We start from the raw sequence: 14,862 nt of genomic DNA, 5'->3' as shown, positions 1-14,862 counted from the left end.
TGGGGCCAACTTCAGTGATTTCCCTAGAAAGAGGCTCTAGGAGTGAACACGTTTCAGGCTCTTGATGGACATACTGCCAAACTGGTCTCCCAGCGGGCAGGCCAGCTCATGCCCCACTGCCCACCTCTGCCCAGTTAGGCCGAGTCTAGGCCATGCATTCAGTCAGGCCCTTGCCAAAGTGAGGCAAAACGGAGGTCGTCTTCCCACTTGCCCTTCTGTAGCTCCCTGTGCAAGTGCGCATCGCTTCCTGCATTCTTTCTGGTGGCCATTCCTTTGGGGACATCTCTTCATCATCCTGTGGTCTCCTAACGGGGTTTCCAGCTTTCCCCTCCTGTTTTTGTTATCTGGAAGAGCGTTTTGTAGATTAAAGACATACGCCTTTACCAAGTATCGCAAGTAATTTTTTCTCGTTTCGTTTCACTTTGCTATGTCTTAGGTTTCTTCCAGAAGTTTGGTTGTTACATAGTTACACACATCTTCATTTTTTTCCTTTGGATTTAGGTTTAGAAAGTCTGTCCCTGCCCTGAGGTTAGATAAGCAGTCATTTGTTCTTTCTTAGAGATTTCTTAAAGATTTTCATTTTTAATGTTTTCTTCTGTGATCCACGCGCCTGGGGTAGGGGGTCTGAAAAGGCCCCCAGTCAGTGCCAGTAGCCTGAGGGCCCAGCCCTGTGTGTTGAATGGCTACTTTCCCTGCCTGCCCTGCCCGCCTGCCCCTGGTCTCTCCAGGAATCATGTTCGTGCAAGAGGAGGCCCTGGCCAGCAGCCTCTCGTCCACCGACAGTCTGACTCCTGAAGACCGGCCCATTGCCCGGGGATGCTCTGATTCCTTAGAGTCCATCCCTGCAGGACAGGTAACACCCTCCTGCTGCTGCGGGGGCTTGGTTATCTCTGTGGACTGGCTCCTGCCTGGGGCTGTCCGGCAGTAGGAGGTGCCTTGGCTGGAAGTAGGAGGTGGTCTGGCTGGAGCTGGGGCAGATGCAATTGCTGCTTGGTCCACTCTGCTTTGTGATGAGCGGTTTATATTCCATCTGTTGTCTATCCATCTGTCTCTCAGGGCTGATAGGAACAGGCAGTTCTCTCTCACTAGGCCCTGGGGGACAAAGCCAGGTGGTCCTTAGCTCCTGTGAGTGGACTGCCCTGCGAAAGGCAGTCCAAAAGGCCCCAAGCAGGGATTGTTTGGGTCCTACTCCCATCAGGAAGAGCTGCTCCCCTGTTGCCTGGCACCCTGGGCTATTCTGCCTGCTCCTGCATGTTACCTTAGTAGTCTGGGACCACTGTGACTCCAGCACCTCCTCTGTGTCTGTAACTGAGGGTTCTGGAACTTTTCCCTGAGTCCTGGGAAGAGAGGAGGACGGCAAGTGTGATGATGTGAGGGTCTCGTGTGTAGGGAGTATGCTTGGTACCTGGGCCTCCATCGAACCCTGGCTGTGTTCAGCAGTCCAGGGTCATGGCCCTGTGACCCTGGGCAGTCTGTGGGGTTCTTACTCTGTCCCCACACTCCTTGGCACTCTTCCCTTCACTCTCCCCAGGGTCACACACTGCCCAGAGACCATTAGGAGTGCCATGCCAAGTGCTGCCTAGCCTCTGCTCATTGAGTCCTCTGCTGGCCAGTTGCCAGATTGGTAGACTGACCATGTGGAGTGCTCTGGAGTGTCATGAGGAGCACTCAGATGCCAGACCTAGAACACATGCTGAGCTGCAGTTTGGGGGCATGGACAGGAGTCTCAGCCCTGCTGTGCACTGGTGCGGGGACTGGATGAGTCTCTTTCTTTCTGGGCCCCAGAATCCATCCCTGAGGGAAGCATGGGGATGTTGGGGGGCAGGGGGTGCCTGACCTTGAGCCAGGCACCCAGTAAATGCCAGGGAATGGCTGTAGCAAGTAGGGGGCTCACTCCATGTCCTTCTCTGTCAGGCACCTTCTGACGATTTACGGGACGTGCCAGGAGCTGTTGGTGGTGTGAGGTAAGGAAGAGGTAGAGAAGGCATTCTAGGCCTCCTGCACATGCCCAGCTGTGGACTAGTGGGAACCAGTTGGATTTTTTTTAAGGATCTGTTCATAGAAGCCCTTCAAAACTTTCTTCCTTTAAATAAACAAACAGTAATGAGGTGGGCTCTGGTCTGTTTCCAAATTCTAATCTCTGAAGTTTGCTTGACAACGTTATCCCACACTGGGGGTCAGCAGATTAAGGCCAGTCTGGTCCACAGCCTTTTTTATTTTGTATAGCCTGTGAGCTAAGAATGATTGTTCTATTCTTAAAGCACTATTAAAAAAAGAACATGTGGGTGGGGTGGCCCCCAAAACCTGAAGTGTTTACTTTCTGACCTTTTATAGAAGTTTCCCAATGCTGTTCTCTATATTGCTTTTTCACAAGGGGAACAGTGGCCAAGAGAAGCTAGGATTTAAATGTGGAAAGTCCTAAGACCCACCTAGCTTACTGCCTAACTCCATCCCAGAGGCCCCTGGGTACTCCTGAAGGGAGCTGTTGTCAACCAGTGACTTCATACCCTTGAGCTCTCGTTGTCTTTGGGGCTCACAGTCAGCATCTGAAGGACTGAGAAGTCTTTGTGGTGCTTCTGTTGTTTGGTCCTGTGTGGGGTGGGTAGGACAGCATTGGTGCCTATGGGCTGAGCCCTGGGAGTGTGGGCTTTCAACGAACTGGCAGTCCCAGCCTTCCAGCACCTTGGCTCCCCACTGGGCCCCTTGCTGTAGGCTCAGAACAGGCCCAGCTGTTGAGAAGGCTCGGGAGACCCTTGCATCGGTCTGTCCAGGCCAGGCTGCAGCAGCACGCTGTGCGTGGGGGTGGTAGCGATGGCCCAGCCTAGCATGCCGTTGACTTGGCCTCTCCCCACACAGCCTGGAACATGCAGAGCCAGAGGTCCAGGTGGTTCCTGGGTCTGGCCAGATCATCTTCCTGCCCTTTACCTGTATTGGCTACACAGCCACCAACCAGGACTTCATCCAGCGCCTGAGCACACTCATCCGGCAGGCCATTGAGCGACAGCTGCCTGCATGGATCGAGGCTGCCAACCAGCGGGAGGAGGGCCGGGGCGAGCAGGGCGAGGATGACGATGATGAGGAGGACGTTGCTGAGAACCGCTACTTCGAAATGGGGCCCCCAGATGTGGAGGAAGAGGAGGAGGGTGGCCAGGGGGAAGAAGAAGAAGACGAGGAGGAGGAAGAGGAGGAGGGCGAGGAGGAGCGTCTGGCTCTGGAGTGGGCCCTGGGCGCAGACGAGGACTTCCTGCTGGAGCACATCCGCATCCTCAAGGTGCTCTGGTGCTTCCTGATCCACGTGCAGGGCAGCATCCGCCAGTTCGCAGCCTGCCTTGTGCTCACCGACTTTGGCATCGCCGTCTTTGAGATCCCACACCAGGAGTCACGGGGCAGCAGCCAGCACATCCTCTCGTCCCTGCGCTTCGTCTTCTGTTTCCCCCACGGTGATCTCACAGAGTTCGGCTTCCTCATGCCGGAGCTCTGCCTGGTGCTCAAGGTGCGGCACAGTGAGAACACGCTGTTCATCATCTCAGACGCTGCCAACCTGCACGAGTTCCATGCCGACCTGCGCTCGTGCTTCGCCCCACAGCACATGGCCATGCTGTGCAGCCCCGTGCTCTATGGCAGCCACACCAGCCTGCAAGAGTTCCTCCGCCAGCTGCTCACCTTCTACAAGGTGGCGGGCGGCGGCCAGGAACGCAGCCAGGGCTGCTTTCCTGTCTACCTGGTGTATAGCGACAAGCGCATGGTGCAAACCGCCGCCGGGGACTACTCGGGCAACATCGAGTGGGCCAGTTGCACGCTCTGCTCGGCTGTGCGGCGCTCCTGCTGCGCGCCCTCCGAGGCCGTCAAATCGGCTGCCATCCCCTACTGGCTGCTGCTCACACCCCAGCACCTCAACGTCATCAAGGCCGACTTCAACCCCATGCCCAACCGTGGCACCCACAACTGTCGCAACCGCAACAGCTTCAAGCTCAGCCGTGTGCCACTATCCACAGTGCTGCTGGACCCAACACGCAGCTGCACCCAGCCACGGGGCGCCTTCGCAGATGGCCATGTGCTTGAGCTGCTCGTGGGCTACCGCTTTGTCACTGCCATCTTTGTGCTGCCCCACGAGAAGTTCCACTTCCTGCGTATCTACAACCAGCTGCGAGCCTCACTGCAGGACCTAAAGACCGTGGTCATCGCCAAGAACCCTGCGACTGGGGCTCCATCCCAGAGCCCCCTTGTGGATGGCAAGCCTGCTGAGGGCAGGGCCAGGTAAGACTGAGCACAGGCTCTCGGGGAAGTGGCAGGGGGGACCATTTCTGAGACCGTTTGCCCCAAATCACTGAGCACCTGCATGTGTGAGTGGGCCCAGCTCCTCTGCTCCTCCTCGGCCTGTGACTAGCCTCAGCACTGCTCTTGGCTGCCTCTGACACCCGGTGCCGAGCCTTACCCTGGTGGTGAGCCAGAAACCCCTCTCCTGCAAGAACTGGGCTGCTGAGGGGCTCTCTCTCTCCGTACCATTCTGTAAATTCCTTCCAGAGGAACTTGTTGGCTAAGAGTGGCGAGGTGTGAAGGTGTTTGTGACCTGGGTGGTCCCCTTGTTCAAAGCTCCTTTCTTTCTTGCTGTAGGGGAGACAGGGAAGTAGTGGCAGCCTTGTCCTGTTCTTCCTCACTTTGGTCTGTCGCCTGAGCCAGACTTCCCCCATCTCCCTCCCTGGGTTTCCTTCAGGGCCATCTGGGGCCGAGGCTAGAAGGAAGCCTGTGGGCCACCATAGTCGTATCCTCAGTTCACCCCAACCCAAGGCTCCAGAGGGACCTTGTGCCCTGGAGGGCGTACCTGCCCCCCAGCTTCACATAGGCTGGGGCTTCCCCATCCTGAGCAAGAAAACCCTTCATCTATTGGTCTTCCTTTTCTCTGAGATACAGCCTACCTCATTATCTCTTCCATCTCGGTGAGCACTGGAGACCCTTTCTCACCCCAGCATCTCACGCAGCCTGCCTCCAGTCCCTGCCTCCCAACTGATGTTCCCAGAGGGCTTCCAGCCTCTCCCTGAATGAATCGGGTACCCTTCTTGGGCTCAGCTCAAGTCCTGTGGCTTCCAGAGAGACACTCAGTGTCCTCAGGTGCTTCCCCTCCCTGCTCCTGTGCTGAGGCTTCGAGTGGTAACTCCTTGTATCCCAATTCCTTGCTGTCCCCAAGCCTGGCTGGAAACCTGCCCATAGTAGGGACCGAGTGCAGAAAACAGGTGCCCTGCTTTATTCCAGCAGATGCATCTCTGCTGCAGGACAGTAGAAAGACAGCCCAGGGATTTCTGCAAGATCAGGGTCCTAGGGATTTCTCTCAACAGCTGTGCTGTCCCAACAGAGAGGCTGATGTCCAAAAGACCCCTTCAGCCTGGGCACAGGCGTGTGGGCATGTAGGCCAGTTGTAGGGTCCTCTCAACCTCAAGGATCCTAACCTGAGCTTTAAGAGTTCTGAACATTGTTTGGTCTGTACTTAAACCAGCAAAACCCAGTGTGGCCACCTGTATGGTGGCTTGGTGGGTTGAGAGGGTGGGCTACCTCAGGAGGACCCAGAGGCAAACTGAGGAACAGTTTGTTTTTGGTTGTCATGTCTATTTGCACTCAGGTCCCAGGCCTGGGCACCTTGGTCCACTGTACAGATTCTGGAGTGGCATTTCTGATACCTCTACCACCTTCTGAAAATGCATTTTTAGTCCTTGGGCCACATAAGTCTGGCCATCCCAGCCCTGGGGTACTAGGAGGCCTGTCTTTCCCCGTCTACCCATCTCCCTTACAAGAGAAAAGGGCCTGGCACTTTCCCTTTGTTTTGTCTTCCTGTAGGGAACCCAGAGATGACATCTCCAGGTGACCTCAGATGTGGCACTTGGTGGACATGAGGTTTTGTGTGTGTGATATGACCCTCCACCTGGGGTCCCTGTGATAACACGGTGTTTCTTGGGGATTGGGGGATGCAGCAATGATGAGCGTCCCCAGGAGGCCCCGGCAGAGGCTCCAGCTCCAGCCCCGGACCTGGTGGAGGGGCCAGCCTTGGCCCTAGCCCCGGCGGAGGTCCCAGCTCCATCCCCAGCAGAGGCCTCGGACCCTGTGAAGACACCAGGTCCAGTGGTGGCCTCGCTTCCAGCATTGGCCCCAGCAGAGGCCTCGGGCCCAGAGGAGTCCTCAGCAGAGTCCCCAGCCTCAGGCTCTGTGGAGGCCCCCACTCCGGGCCCACCAGAGCCTGTGGTGCAAGCGGAGGCCCCTGCTCAGTACCCAAGCGAGCACCTGATCCGGTCCACCTCAGAGGAGAATCAGATCCCATCCCACCTGCCCGCCTGCCCGTCACTCCGTCACATCGCCAGCCTGCACGGGAGTGCCATCATTGAGCTCTTTCACAGCAGCATTGCTGAGGTAATGGCCCCAGAGCCAGGCTTGCTGGCTGATGCTCGTGTGGAGAAAGGCAGCACAGTTGGTCCTGGGGGCTGCAGCGGGGCTCAGCTTGGGGTCAGCTGCAGGTGCTGGGACTTCTGTGCTGGCTTTCCTTCCTGGCTTTAGCTGGTCACAGCTTTGAGGACCTGGGGAGGGAGGTCCTGGGCTGCTCTCCTCTGGTCAGTTGTCTTCTCTGTCACCACCTCACCCTGTGGCCACCCCTAGCCTTCAGCTCCAGGCCTATCCTGCCCCACATTTATCTCCTACCCTCGAATTCTCCTCTGCTTCCAAGTTTATAAATGCGTTGACAAGATGCGACGAGGGTCTTGTGTCTCTTCCTCTGAGATTGGGGGCATGTCACTGGTACATGCAGGTCACCAGGGCAGTGGGGTTGGTGGGGATTTCCCTGTCCAGAGCTCTGTTTTCAGGTACAGCCTAGAAGAGGGTTGTGTGCCCTGGGCCCAGACCTGGCCTTTCTGTATCCAGGTTGAAAACGAGGAACTGAGGCACCTCATGTGGTCCTCAGTGGTGTTCTACCAGACCCCGGGGCTGGAGGTGACCGCCTGCGTGCTGCTCTCCACCAAGGCTGTGTACTTCGTGCTGCACGATGGCCTCCGCCGCTACTTCTCAGAGCCACTACAGGGTAGGCACCAGGGCCTGCTGGCACCCCGGAGCTCAGAGCAGTGCCTGAGGAGACCGGCCGGGCTCTGTCTCTAGAGCCAGCTGTGTGGCCTCATGCAGCAGCGAGTCAGCACTGCCAGGCCGAGTGTCCCTTGTCTGAGGAAGGGGGTTGATAACCACACTCTCCCCTGGAGCTGTCATCAGACCGGAGGCCAGGGCTTGAGTGCAGCAGGTCCAGCGAGTCCCTAGGAACTGGCAGTGACGAGGAGGGCTTGGGGCCTCAGTGGGAGGCTGAGCCAGTGGCCTGTCGTAGGGATCCTTGTGACTCTGCTGAGCCAGGCAAGGCATTGCCCGTGAGGCCTCGTGTGCATAAGAGGTGGCAGTGGCTCCTTGCCAGGCCTCAGCAGACCAGGCTGGCCAGGGGCACCCCTTCCTGCTGGACACAGCCACACACCTGGGACCCTCATGCTCGCCTGGCACAGCCAGCACCACGCTTGCTTCCTGTCTTTCTGTCGTAGATTTCTGGCATCAGAAGAACACGGACTACAACAACAGTCCCTTCCACATCTCCCAGTGCTTTGTTTTAAAGCTCAGTGACTTGCAGGCAGTCAACGTTGGACTTTTCGACCAGTATTTCCGGCTGACGGGTGAGTGACCGCTGTGCTTTTTCCGATTTTGGGTGAAGGCCAGCGTCACCAGTGGGATTCCACCTTCCACATGTGGGTGCCTTATCGCAGGCTGAATTATCTCTGCTCACAAGTCAGTTCACCGGAGCGGGAGGAAGCAGCTTCAGGAACTGCTGAGCGTGCAGAACCCCCCCCAGGGCTCAAGCGCGAGGCGGGGACCAAGGCAACCAAGTGGCCGGCTGGCAGGCAGAGTGGGCCCAGGGCTCACGGGCAGGATGTTTCTGACTCATACTTCCTGAAGAGAGAAAGCTAAGCTTTTCCCCTAATGTCTCTGCATCCCCTTCCAGAAAAATGTCACAGCCCTTCCGGCCTGAGAAATAGCTATCTCCCTGGGCCTCGTGATGCTTTCCCACGTGGGCCCTCCCGGCTCTGTGGTCTCGGTGGGGCGGGGCAGTGGGGGGCGGATGGGGGCCTGGGGGTGGCAGCTTGCAAACATGACCAGCCCCTTCTCCTGCAGGCTCCTCCCCGGTCCAGGTGGTTACATGCTTGACACGGGACAGCTACCTGACACACTGCTTCCTCCAGCACCTCATGGCCGTGCTCTCCTCCCTAGAGCGCACACCCTCCCCTGAACCCGTCGACAAGGACTTCTACTCTGAGTTTGGAAACAAGACCACAGGTACTCCCACATGACTCAGGCTGTAGACAGGCCACCTGGGCTGATGTCACCGACCTCCTCCCTGACCCTGAGGGCCACAGCAGACCCCAGAGCACCTCTCTGTGCCCAGAATCCCCTCTGCCTTCTCACTTTTTGTCTTTCCTGCTTAGCCAGCTGGGGTTTCACATGAGCTTTTTCACCGCAGAGCCTCTCTCCCGGCAAACCCTCAGCTACTTGACACATGCATCTCAAGTGTCTGGTCAGCTTTGAGCTGCTGGCCCATGGGTCTCCTTCCCAAGCATGGGGGCCTGGAGCACTCCCCTGCTTCTGACAGCCCCTTATGCTGCCATTCTGGGTGGCTTGGGTTTGCTGGTGCTCCAGGCCCCACAGCGGGCAAGTTCCAGGCTCCAGCCCTGGGGGCCGTCTCTCTCTGCAGGGAAGATGGAAAACTACGAGCTGATCCACTCGAGCCGTGTCAAGTTCACCTACCCCAGTGAGGAGGAGATTGGGGACCTGACTTTCACTGTGGCCCAGAAGATGGCTGACCCAGAGAAGGCGCCGGCCCTCAGCATCCTGCTGTATGTGCAGGCCTTCCAGGTGGGCGCGCCACCACCCGGGCGCTGCAGGGGCATGCTGCGCCCCAAAACGCTGCTGCTCACCAGCGCCGAGATCTTCCTCCTGGACGAGGACTTCGTCCACTACCCGTTGCCTGAGTTTGCCAAAGAGCCGCCACAGAGAGACCGGTACCGGCTGGACGACGGCCGCCGTGTCCGAGACCTGGACCGCGTGCTCATGGGCTACCAGACGTACCCACAGGCTCTCACCCTCATCTTCGACGATGTGCAGGGCCGTGACCTCATGGGCAGCGTCACCCCGGACCACTTTGGGGAGGTACCAGGTGGCCCTGCCGGCGGTGGCCAGGGCCGTGAGGTCCAGTGGCAGGTGTTTGTCCCCAGCGCCGAGAGCCGAGAGAAGCTCATCTCGCTGCTGGCTCGTCAGTGGGAGGCCCTGTGTGGCCGTGAGCTGCCCGTTGAGCTCACCGGCTAGCCCAGACCGCAGCCGGCCCCTGCTGCCTGCCATGCCCACCCTGGTGTCCACGCAGGGCGGGAAGCAGGCTTTCTTTGTTGTTTTTAAAGTGTTGTCTCCTCCCTTTTGGGTACCTTCATTTGACTGTCCTCACAGAGAATGTGAACATAGGCGTTCAGTTATTTCTTTCCAGTAATGGGAGTGGAAGCGCCGGGCCCCTCCAGGACCTCCGTGTGCCGGCAGCCTCCTGTGGTTTGTCGCTTGCCCTGCTGTGGTGTAGCTGGCACTCTAGTGTCGTGTCTTCTATCGTGGGGCCGTTATTAACGTGTGGCACCGTGGGTCCAATTTATTCTTCTTTGTGTCCTTTCCTGAAATGTCCAATCCAGTCACGTGCCGTCATTGTGCCGTTTGCTGCTAATCGTGAAGCTGGTGGCAAAATACATGTCAGAAGCTCCTGCCCCGTGCAGTTTTCCAAAGTGGAGGCCTCTGCTGGTCCAGACAAGTGGGAGAGCCCCATGGGGGCAGGGGTCCCCAGGCCTGGGGGCTGAGAGGGGTGGGGGCAGGGGACCTAGAGCTACCAGCACCGAGTATGATTCCTGTTGCCTGTTTTCTCTATTCCAATAAAGCAGAGTTTGACACAGTCTGGGTCTTTTATTTCACGGGCCACTGGGGTCCCAGCAGGGCACTGGACCTGGGCAGGGCTGGCATGAGGGAGAGGGTATCCTAGAGAAGCAGGAAGGTGAGCTTCTGGGGCTAGGGGGGGTCGGGGGGAGGGAGAAGGGCACAGAGGGCAAAGTAGCTGCTCTCCCAGGGTGGTGTTGGCAGGGGAGTGCCGGCACGGGGAAGGTGCCGGGGGACCCCTGGGGTGGGGCCATGCTGGCCTGGGGTTAGACCCTGAGCCTCCGGGCGCACTGGTACAGGGGCTCACTGGCTTTCTGCCTCCTGCAGGTCCTGGAACACCCCACCCCGCCCGGCCCCAGCGGAAGCTGCAGCGTGTTGTGAGGATAAGGCCTGGAGCCTGGGATTATGTAGGGTGGGGTCTGGGGGGTTTGTCTACCAGGAGCACCAGGAGGAAGACGGTCTGTGGGAGGTGGCTCCAGGTGGTGGATAGTATGTTCCTGTTCTCAGAAAAGCAGGGGTTGCCCCAGGGAGCCCTGCCAGATGAGGACCTGGGATGTCTTTGGGAGCCAGCTCGTGTCCCACCCTTTCTTACCCCATTCCTACCGCCAGAGTGGGGCCCTGGGGCCCCACTTGTTTCTTCAATCCTGGCCCAGCGAGGAGCCTCAGTCCCCAAGGCCCTGGGGCCATTTGGGCCAGGCAGGACTGGAGAAGAGGTGAGAGGAGGGTGGCCAGCCCAGCTTCCAGCCTACAACTCATGTTCGTCCTTGGGGCCTGCAGAGGGTCTGGGGCATTGGTCAGCCTCAAGAAGGCCGTGGGGAGTGGGGGCGGGGGCCCACATATGGGAAGGTCTCCCCACCTACCACTCCCCAGCCGGGTTTCAAAAGCTAGCCCGGTCAGTGGCTCCTCCTGCCAGTAAGGGGAGAGGCCTGCTTAGGAGGAGGAGGCAGGTGACCAGGTTTTCTCCTTACTAGGCTTTTATTGAAGATGTTTACATGGCCACCTGCCTCTATCTGTTGTATGTAAACGGGAATGGTGCCCACCGGGGGCAGGGTCCACCACCTGTAGGTGTGACATACACAGGCCTCACCACCTGAGCTACTGTTACAAGGCCCCATAGACCAGTATGACAGCCGACCCCTGCCTGGCTCCATGAGGACAGAGCCTACTGGCAAGAGGCTGTGCCGTGTAGTGCACAGGGCCCTGTAGGCAGCCGACCTTAAGCGTTGACGATGGGACCTTAATGCTGATTAGCCAAGCAACTTTAGACAAGTGCCCCAGCACTGAGTCTAGTTTCCCCACCAGTAACAGGGATGATAAAGGTGCCTGCCTGCCTGCCTGCCTTCATTCACTCCGCAAATCTGTGCTCAGCATCCCCTGTGAGAAGCAGCCAGACACCATCCCTGCTCTCCCATAGCTGACATTCCAGCAGAGGACAGAGAATAAATGAAATACAGTGTCAGCTGGTGGCAAGTTCTAGGAGGGGATGACAGCTGGTGACCCTTGACCTGAGGTTGACCTTAGGGTGAGGCCCTGTGAAAGGATCTAGGGGAACAGCAGTAGGTTAGGGAGTAGAGAGGCCTGTGGCAGAGCAGGCAAGGTCAGGGGCTGGTAGAGGGGTTTAGGGTACAGTGGGAAGCCAGGAGGCCCCTTGGGGAGAGAAGGAGGGTGCAGGGACACGGTGGAGGGTGTGGCTGGGGCAGGTGAGCCAAAGAAGGGTCTGACGTGCTGTCTGCCTTAGCACAGGCCTCACGGCTGCTCTCAGCAGTTGGAAAGGTCAAGACAGACAGACCTGAATGAGGGGCTGCCGTACCCTCAACTGCCAGAGCCCCCCACCACCAGAACCTCTGAATGATACAGGCCGGGCCTGCAGACACGGGCCGGACAGTTGTTTGCATTGAGATTTGCTTCACACCCTCTGATAAGCCCTAGGCTTGTGGCTGATGGTGGGCTTAGGGGCTGTGATGCCAAGAGGAGGGTCCCAGGCCAGGAAACCCCAAGCAAGGCCCAGGCCGACCATGCAGGGGTCAACGGCCAGCACCTTCCCTTCCGCCTGCAGGCTGCTGATAGCAGAAGGAAATCCTGGCGGGTTCNCTGCCCGCCCCGTCCCGCCCGCCTGCCCTGTGCCTGCCTCCTGGAGCTCGTTCCCCACACTGGCTGTCCTGACTGTCCTGGACGGCGTGCCCACCAGCCGCCACCAGCCATGGCAGGGCCCCGGGGCCTCCTCCTGCTCTGCCTCCTGGCCTTCTGCCTAGCAGGCTCCAGCTTCACCAGGGGGCAGAAGGTGAGTAGGAGCCAGTGTGGGGGACATGGTATCCAGGCCCACTGTCCAGGGGTGGGAGCAGGGAGGAAAGTGTGCACAGATTGGGCACAGGTCTGGGGGGGACACGGGGTGGCCGATACTTGTCTGATCTCTGAGCAAGACCAGAGGGCTGGGCTGTTGTGCCTACCTCCACAGGCTGAGAGGTCTCTGTCTAGCTGCCTCGGGTGGCAGGGGTGTGTTGGCCTGCCCTCCTATAACTGCGCCCAGCCTGCCAGCCTTGTGGTTTGGGCAGCCATCCCAGGGCTCCCCAGCCTGAAGTTGAGGGTACAGAGCCAGGCCCGTCCTCCTGCCCTCCCTGTCCAGACTGGGCCCTGGTCTCTCTGTGACCCTGTCCTGGGGACTGGAGATAAAATCACCCCAACCCTGGAGGGTTGTGGAACACACGTGTATGTGTGCCTGTGTTTGGCCCCAGGGGTAGAATGAGGTCTACTCAACCCTAGTCCTTTTGGGTAAGCAGCAGCCTACAAGAACACTCTCAAACTTAAGAGCTGCCTTTTATCAAATGCACAGCCCTGGGCACACCTGGCATTATCCCCTGGAATAGTTTTCATGACCCCTGGGCAGTGGTCCTGTTCTCTGCCTGAGGGAGCTCAAGCTCAAGGATGATGGACATCCGCCTGTCCAACTCTGGAGCCATGCTCCCAACCACTGCCTGCGACTCCCCAGAGAAGGGGTCCCAGTGTGTGGCTGTCAGGTCCCATGTGCGCCAGCCACCTCACGGCTGTCCGTTTTCAGGTCTGCTCGAGCCCCGGAACAGGGACATTGTCCCCACTGGAGCTTCAGGAAGAGCGTCCCACCCTGAATGTGGAGATAGAGTTGCCCGGCTGGGGCCTGCCTACAGATGTGGGTTCCCTCCACCATGAGGCCATGTTCATCTGATTCTTGGGGCAGCTGCTGCTGTCCCCATTATCGTTGGTGGGCAGGCTGAGATCCAGAGGAAGGACTTGTCTAGGACTCCACTGCCAGGCGGGGCCAGGTGGGGGCTGGGGCTGGGCCGGTTGGAGGCTGCAGGGGTGACTGATGGTGGAAGATCCCAGGATTCTAGGCTGCTCATTGCCACCTCCCCATGTTCTGGGGACAGGGGTCGATGAGGGGCCTCACGCTGGGAATTTTTCTATTGGAGACCTATGCTCTGACCACCTCTCAGTTGGTATCCTAGGACTGGGGCTTAGCCAACTTTGGCCAGGGCTGAAGGTCCCTGGGGCTCCTGTAAATAGGGATGTGGCGATACTGGCCTTCTTTCGCATCCTCGGTGACTCAGCCCTCCTGTAGCATGAGGCCCTCTCTAAATATTAGGAAACTGAGGCTCCAGGGGATAAGAATGACCTGTGGGTCACACAGCCAGTGAGGGGCAGAAGCAGGACTCAAACTTAGGCAGTAGAGGCAAGGAAGGCTTCCCGGAGGAGGGGGAGTTTTAGTCCTTGTCCATTCAAAAAGCCTTTTGCTCAGTGTCTCCTCTGTGCTGGTGGTGGAGGAGCCTGTGGTCTCAAGCTGAGGTTTAGTGGGAGAAGGGTCTTGATCCAGGGCAGAGAAAGCAGTTGGGGGTTCACAGGAGTGGGGAGTTTGGGTTCTGGGCCCCAGGGCCCATCTTGGGGGAATTTCTCCCACCTTGCAACAGGCTTTACACCTTGTGTCTCCTCAACTTCCCCAGCAGCGTCTGTCTCTGTGGGAAGCAGATGTTGCAAACTCAGTTCTGGATCAGGACAGGGAGGGGGCAGCACTCAGGGCCTGGCTCAGGTGGTCCCCATGTGCCCAGGGAAGAGGGGAATCTGATTCAGCACCGGGCTGTGACTCAGAGGGACCAGCAGCGACACTGCTCTGGGGAGAATGGTGCCCCTTCCAGGCTGTAGGGCAGAGGGGCCTGGTGCCCGCGTCTGCTATACTCCCCACGGGAAGTATGATTCAGCGACTGACTTATCCACCCTTCACCATTTCACACAGATTTTTCCCCAAATGCAACAGCCTGGGAGTGAGGTCCCCCGTGGGCCACCTTCCTCCTGTGCTCACCTCCACACTCCAAATCCCACCGCCCTGCAAAGAGCAAAGAGTGTGCTTTCTCTCCCTCGAGCCCTTAGCCAGACCTGTTCATTCCTCTGAGAGCCAGTCCCCGGGCCAATGGTGGCCACAATGGCAACTGGGCCCAGCTGGCCAGGTGGCCCTTAGGGGTGCCTTTGCCCTGAGCCAGCAGCTGGCCAGCCTTGGAGTTACCCAACTTCCTAGACATTCCCTGGCTCAGCAAAGACTGAGCCCCAGGGTGAGGAATGAGACCACAACACTCAGCCCCACGGCTGGGCCTGAGGCCACTCTTGGCAACTTCCTTCTTTGCAGACCGCAGAAGCATGAGCGGAAAGGGCCAAATCCCTGCAGCAGAGAGTGGCCCTCGGCCCCTCGTGTTCTCCTCCTAGAAAAAAGTATCAAGCTGCTGTTTCTCTTTTCCTCTTGCCTTGAGAGGCCTCACATCTATAACCTTCTAGGAAAGAGATGTTCTGGGCTCACTCTCTTTGCACCGCAGCGTATTCAGCATTTTTTAGATTAGAATATTTTAGATTCTCTAGTCTGGGCCACGGGCCCCCAAA

General features: G+C 58.3%; 2 protein-coding genes across 4 annotated transcripts in view; both read left to right on the top strand.

Annotated features, from left to right (window-relative positions):
- NISCH (nischarin) overlaps positions 1 to 9,986 on the top strand; it is a 33,177-nt gene extending 23,191 nt beyond the window's left edge. For 2 of the 3 annotated variants that reach the window (XM_077749815.1, XM_077749820.1), the window contains 8 exons: positions 729 to 853; positions 1,915 to 1,964; positions 2,857 to 4,257; positions 5,964 to 6,396; positions 6,901 to 7,057; positions 7,554 to 7,682; positions 8,179 to 8,340; positions 8,756 to 9,986. In XM_077749815.1, coding sequence (XP_077605941.1) covers positions 729 to 853; positions 1,915 to 1,964; positions 2,857 to 4,257; positions 5,964 to 6,396; positions 6,901 to 7,057; positions 7,554 to 7,682; positions 8,179 to 8,340; positions 8,756 to 9,366 — 3,068 coding nt within the window. In that variant the 3' untranslated portion in view covers positions 9,367 to 9,986. Of the gene's footprint in view, positions 1 to 728; positions 854 to 1,914; positions 1,965 to 2,856; positions 4,258 to 5,963; positions 6,397 to 6,900; positions 7,058 to 7,553; positions 7,683 to 7,772; positions 8,098 to 8,178; positions 8,341 to 8,755 lie in introns of those variants that run through there. The other variant, XM_077749824.1, reaches the window with a different exon arrangement.
- Positions 9,987 to 12,137: 2,151 nt separating this feature from the next.
- Positions 12,138 to 14,862, top strand: part of STAB1 (stabilin 1) — a 25,281-nt gene continuing 22,556 nt past the window's right edge. Inside the window, exon 1 of the mRNA XM_077749928.1 lies at positions 12,138 to 12,247. Coding sequence (XP_077606054.1) covers positions 12,167 to 12,247 — 81 coding nt within the window. The 5' untranslated portion in view covers positions 12,138 to 12,166. The remainder of the gene's footprint in view (positions 12,248 to 14,862) is intronic.

Source organism: Crocuta crocuta, unplaced genomic scaffold (genome assembly GCF_008692635.1).
Source record: "Crocuta crocuta isolate KB4526 unplaced genomic scaffold, BGI_CrCroc_1.0 scaffold463, whole genome shotgun sequence".
NCBI lineage: Eukaryota > Metazoa > Chordata > Mammalia > Carnivora > Hyaenidae > Crocuta > Crocuta crocuta.
The sequence above is the reverse complement of the archived record's forward strand: the minus strand, read 5'-3'. Positions and strand labels throughout refer to the sequence as shown.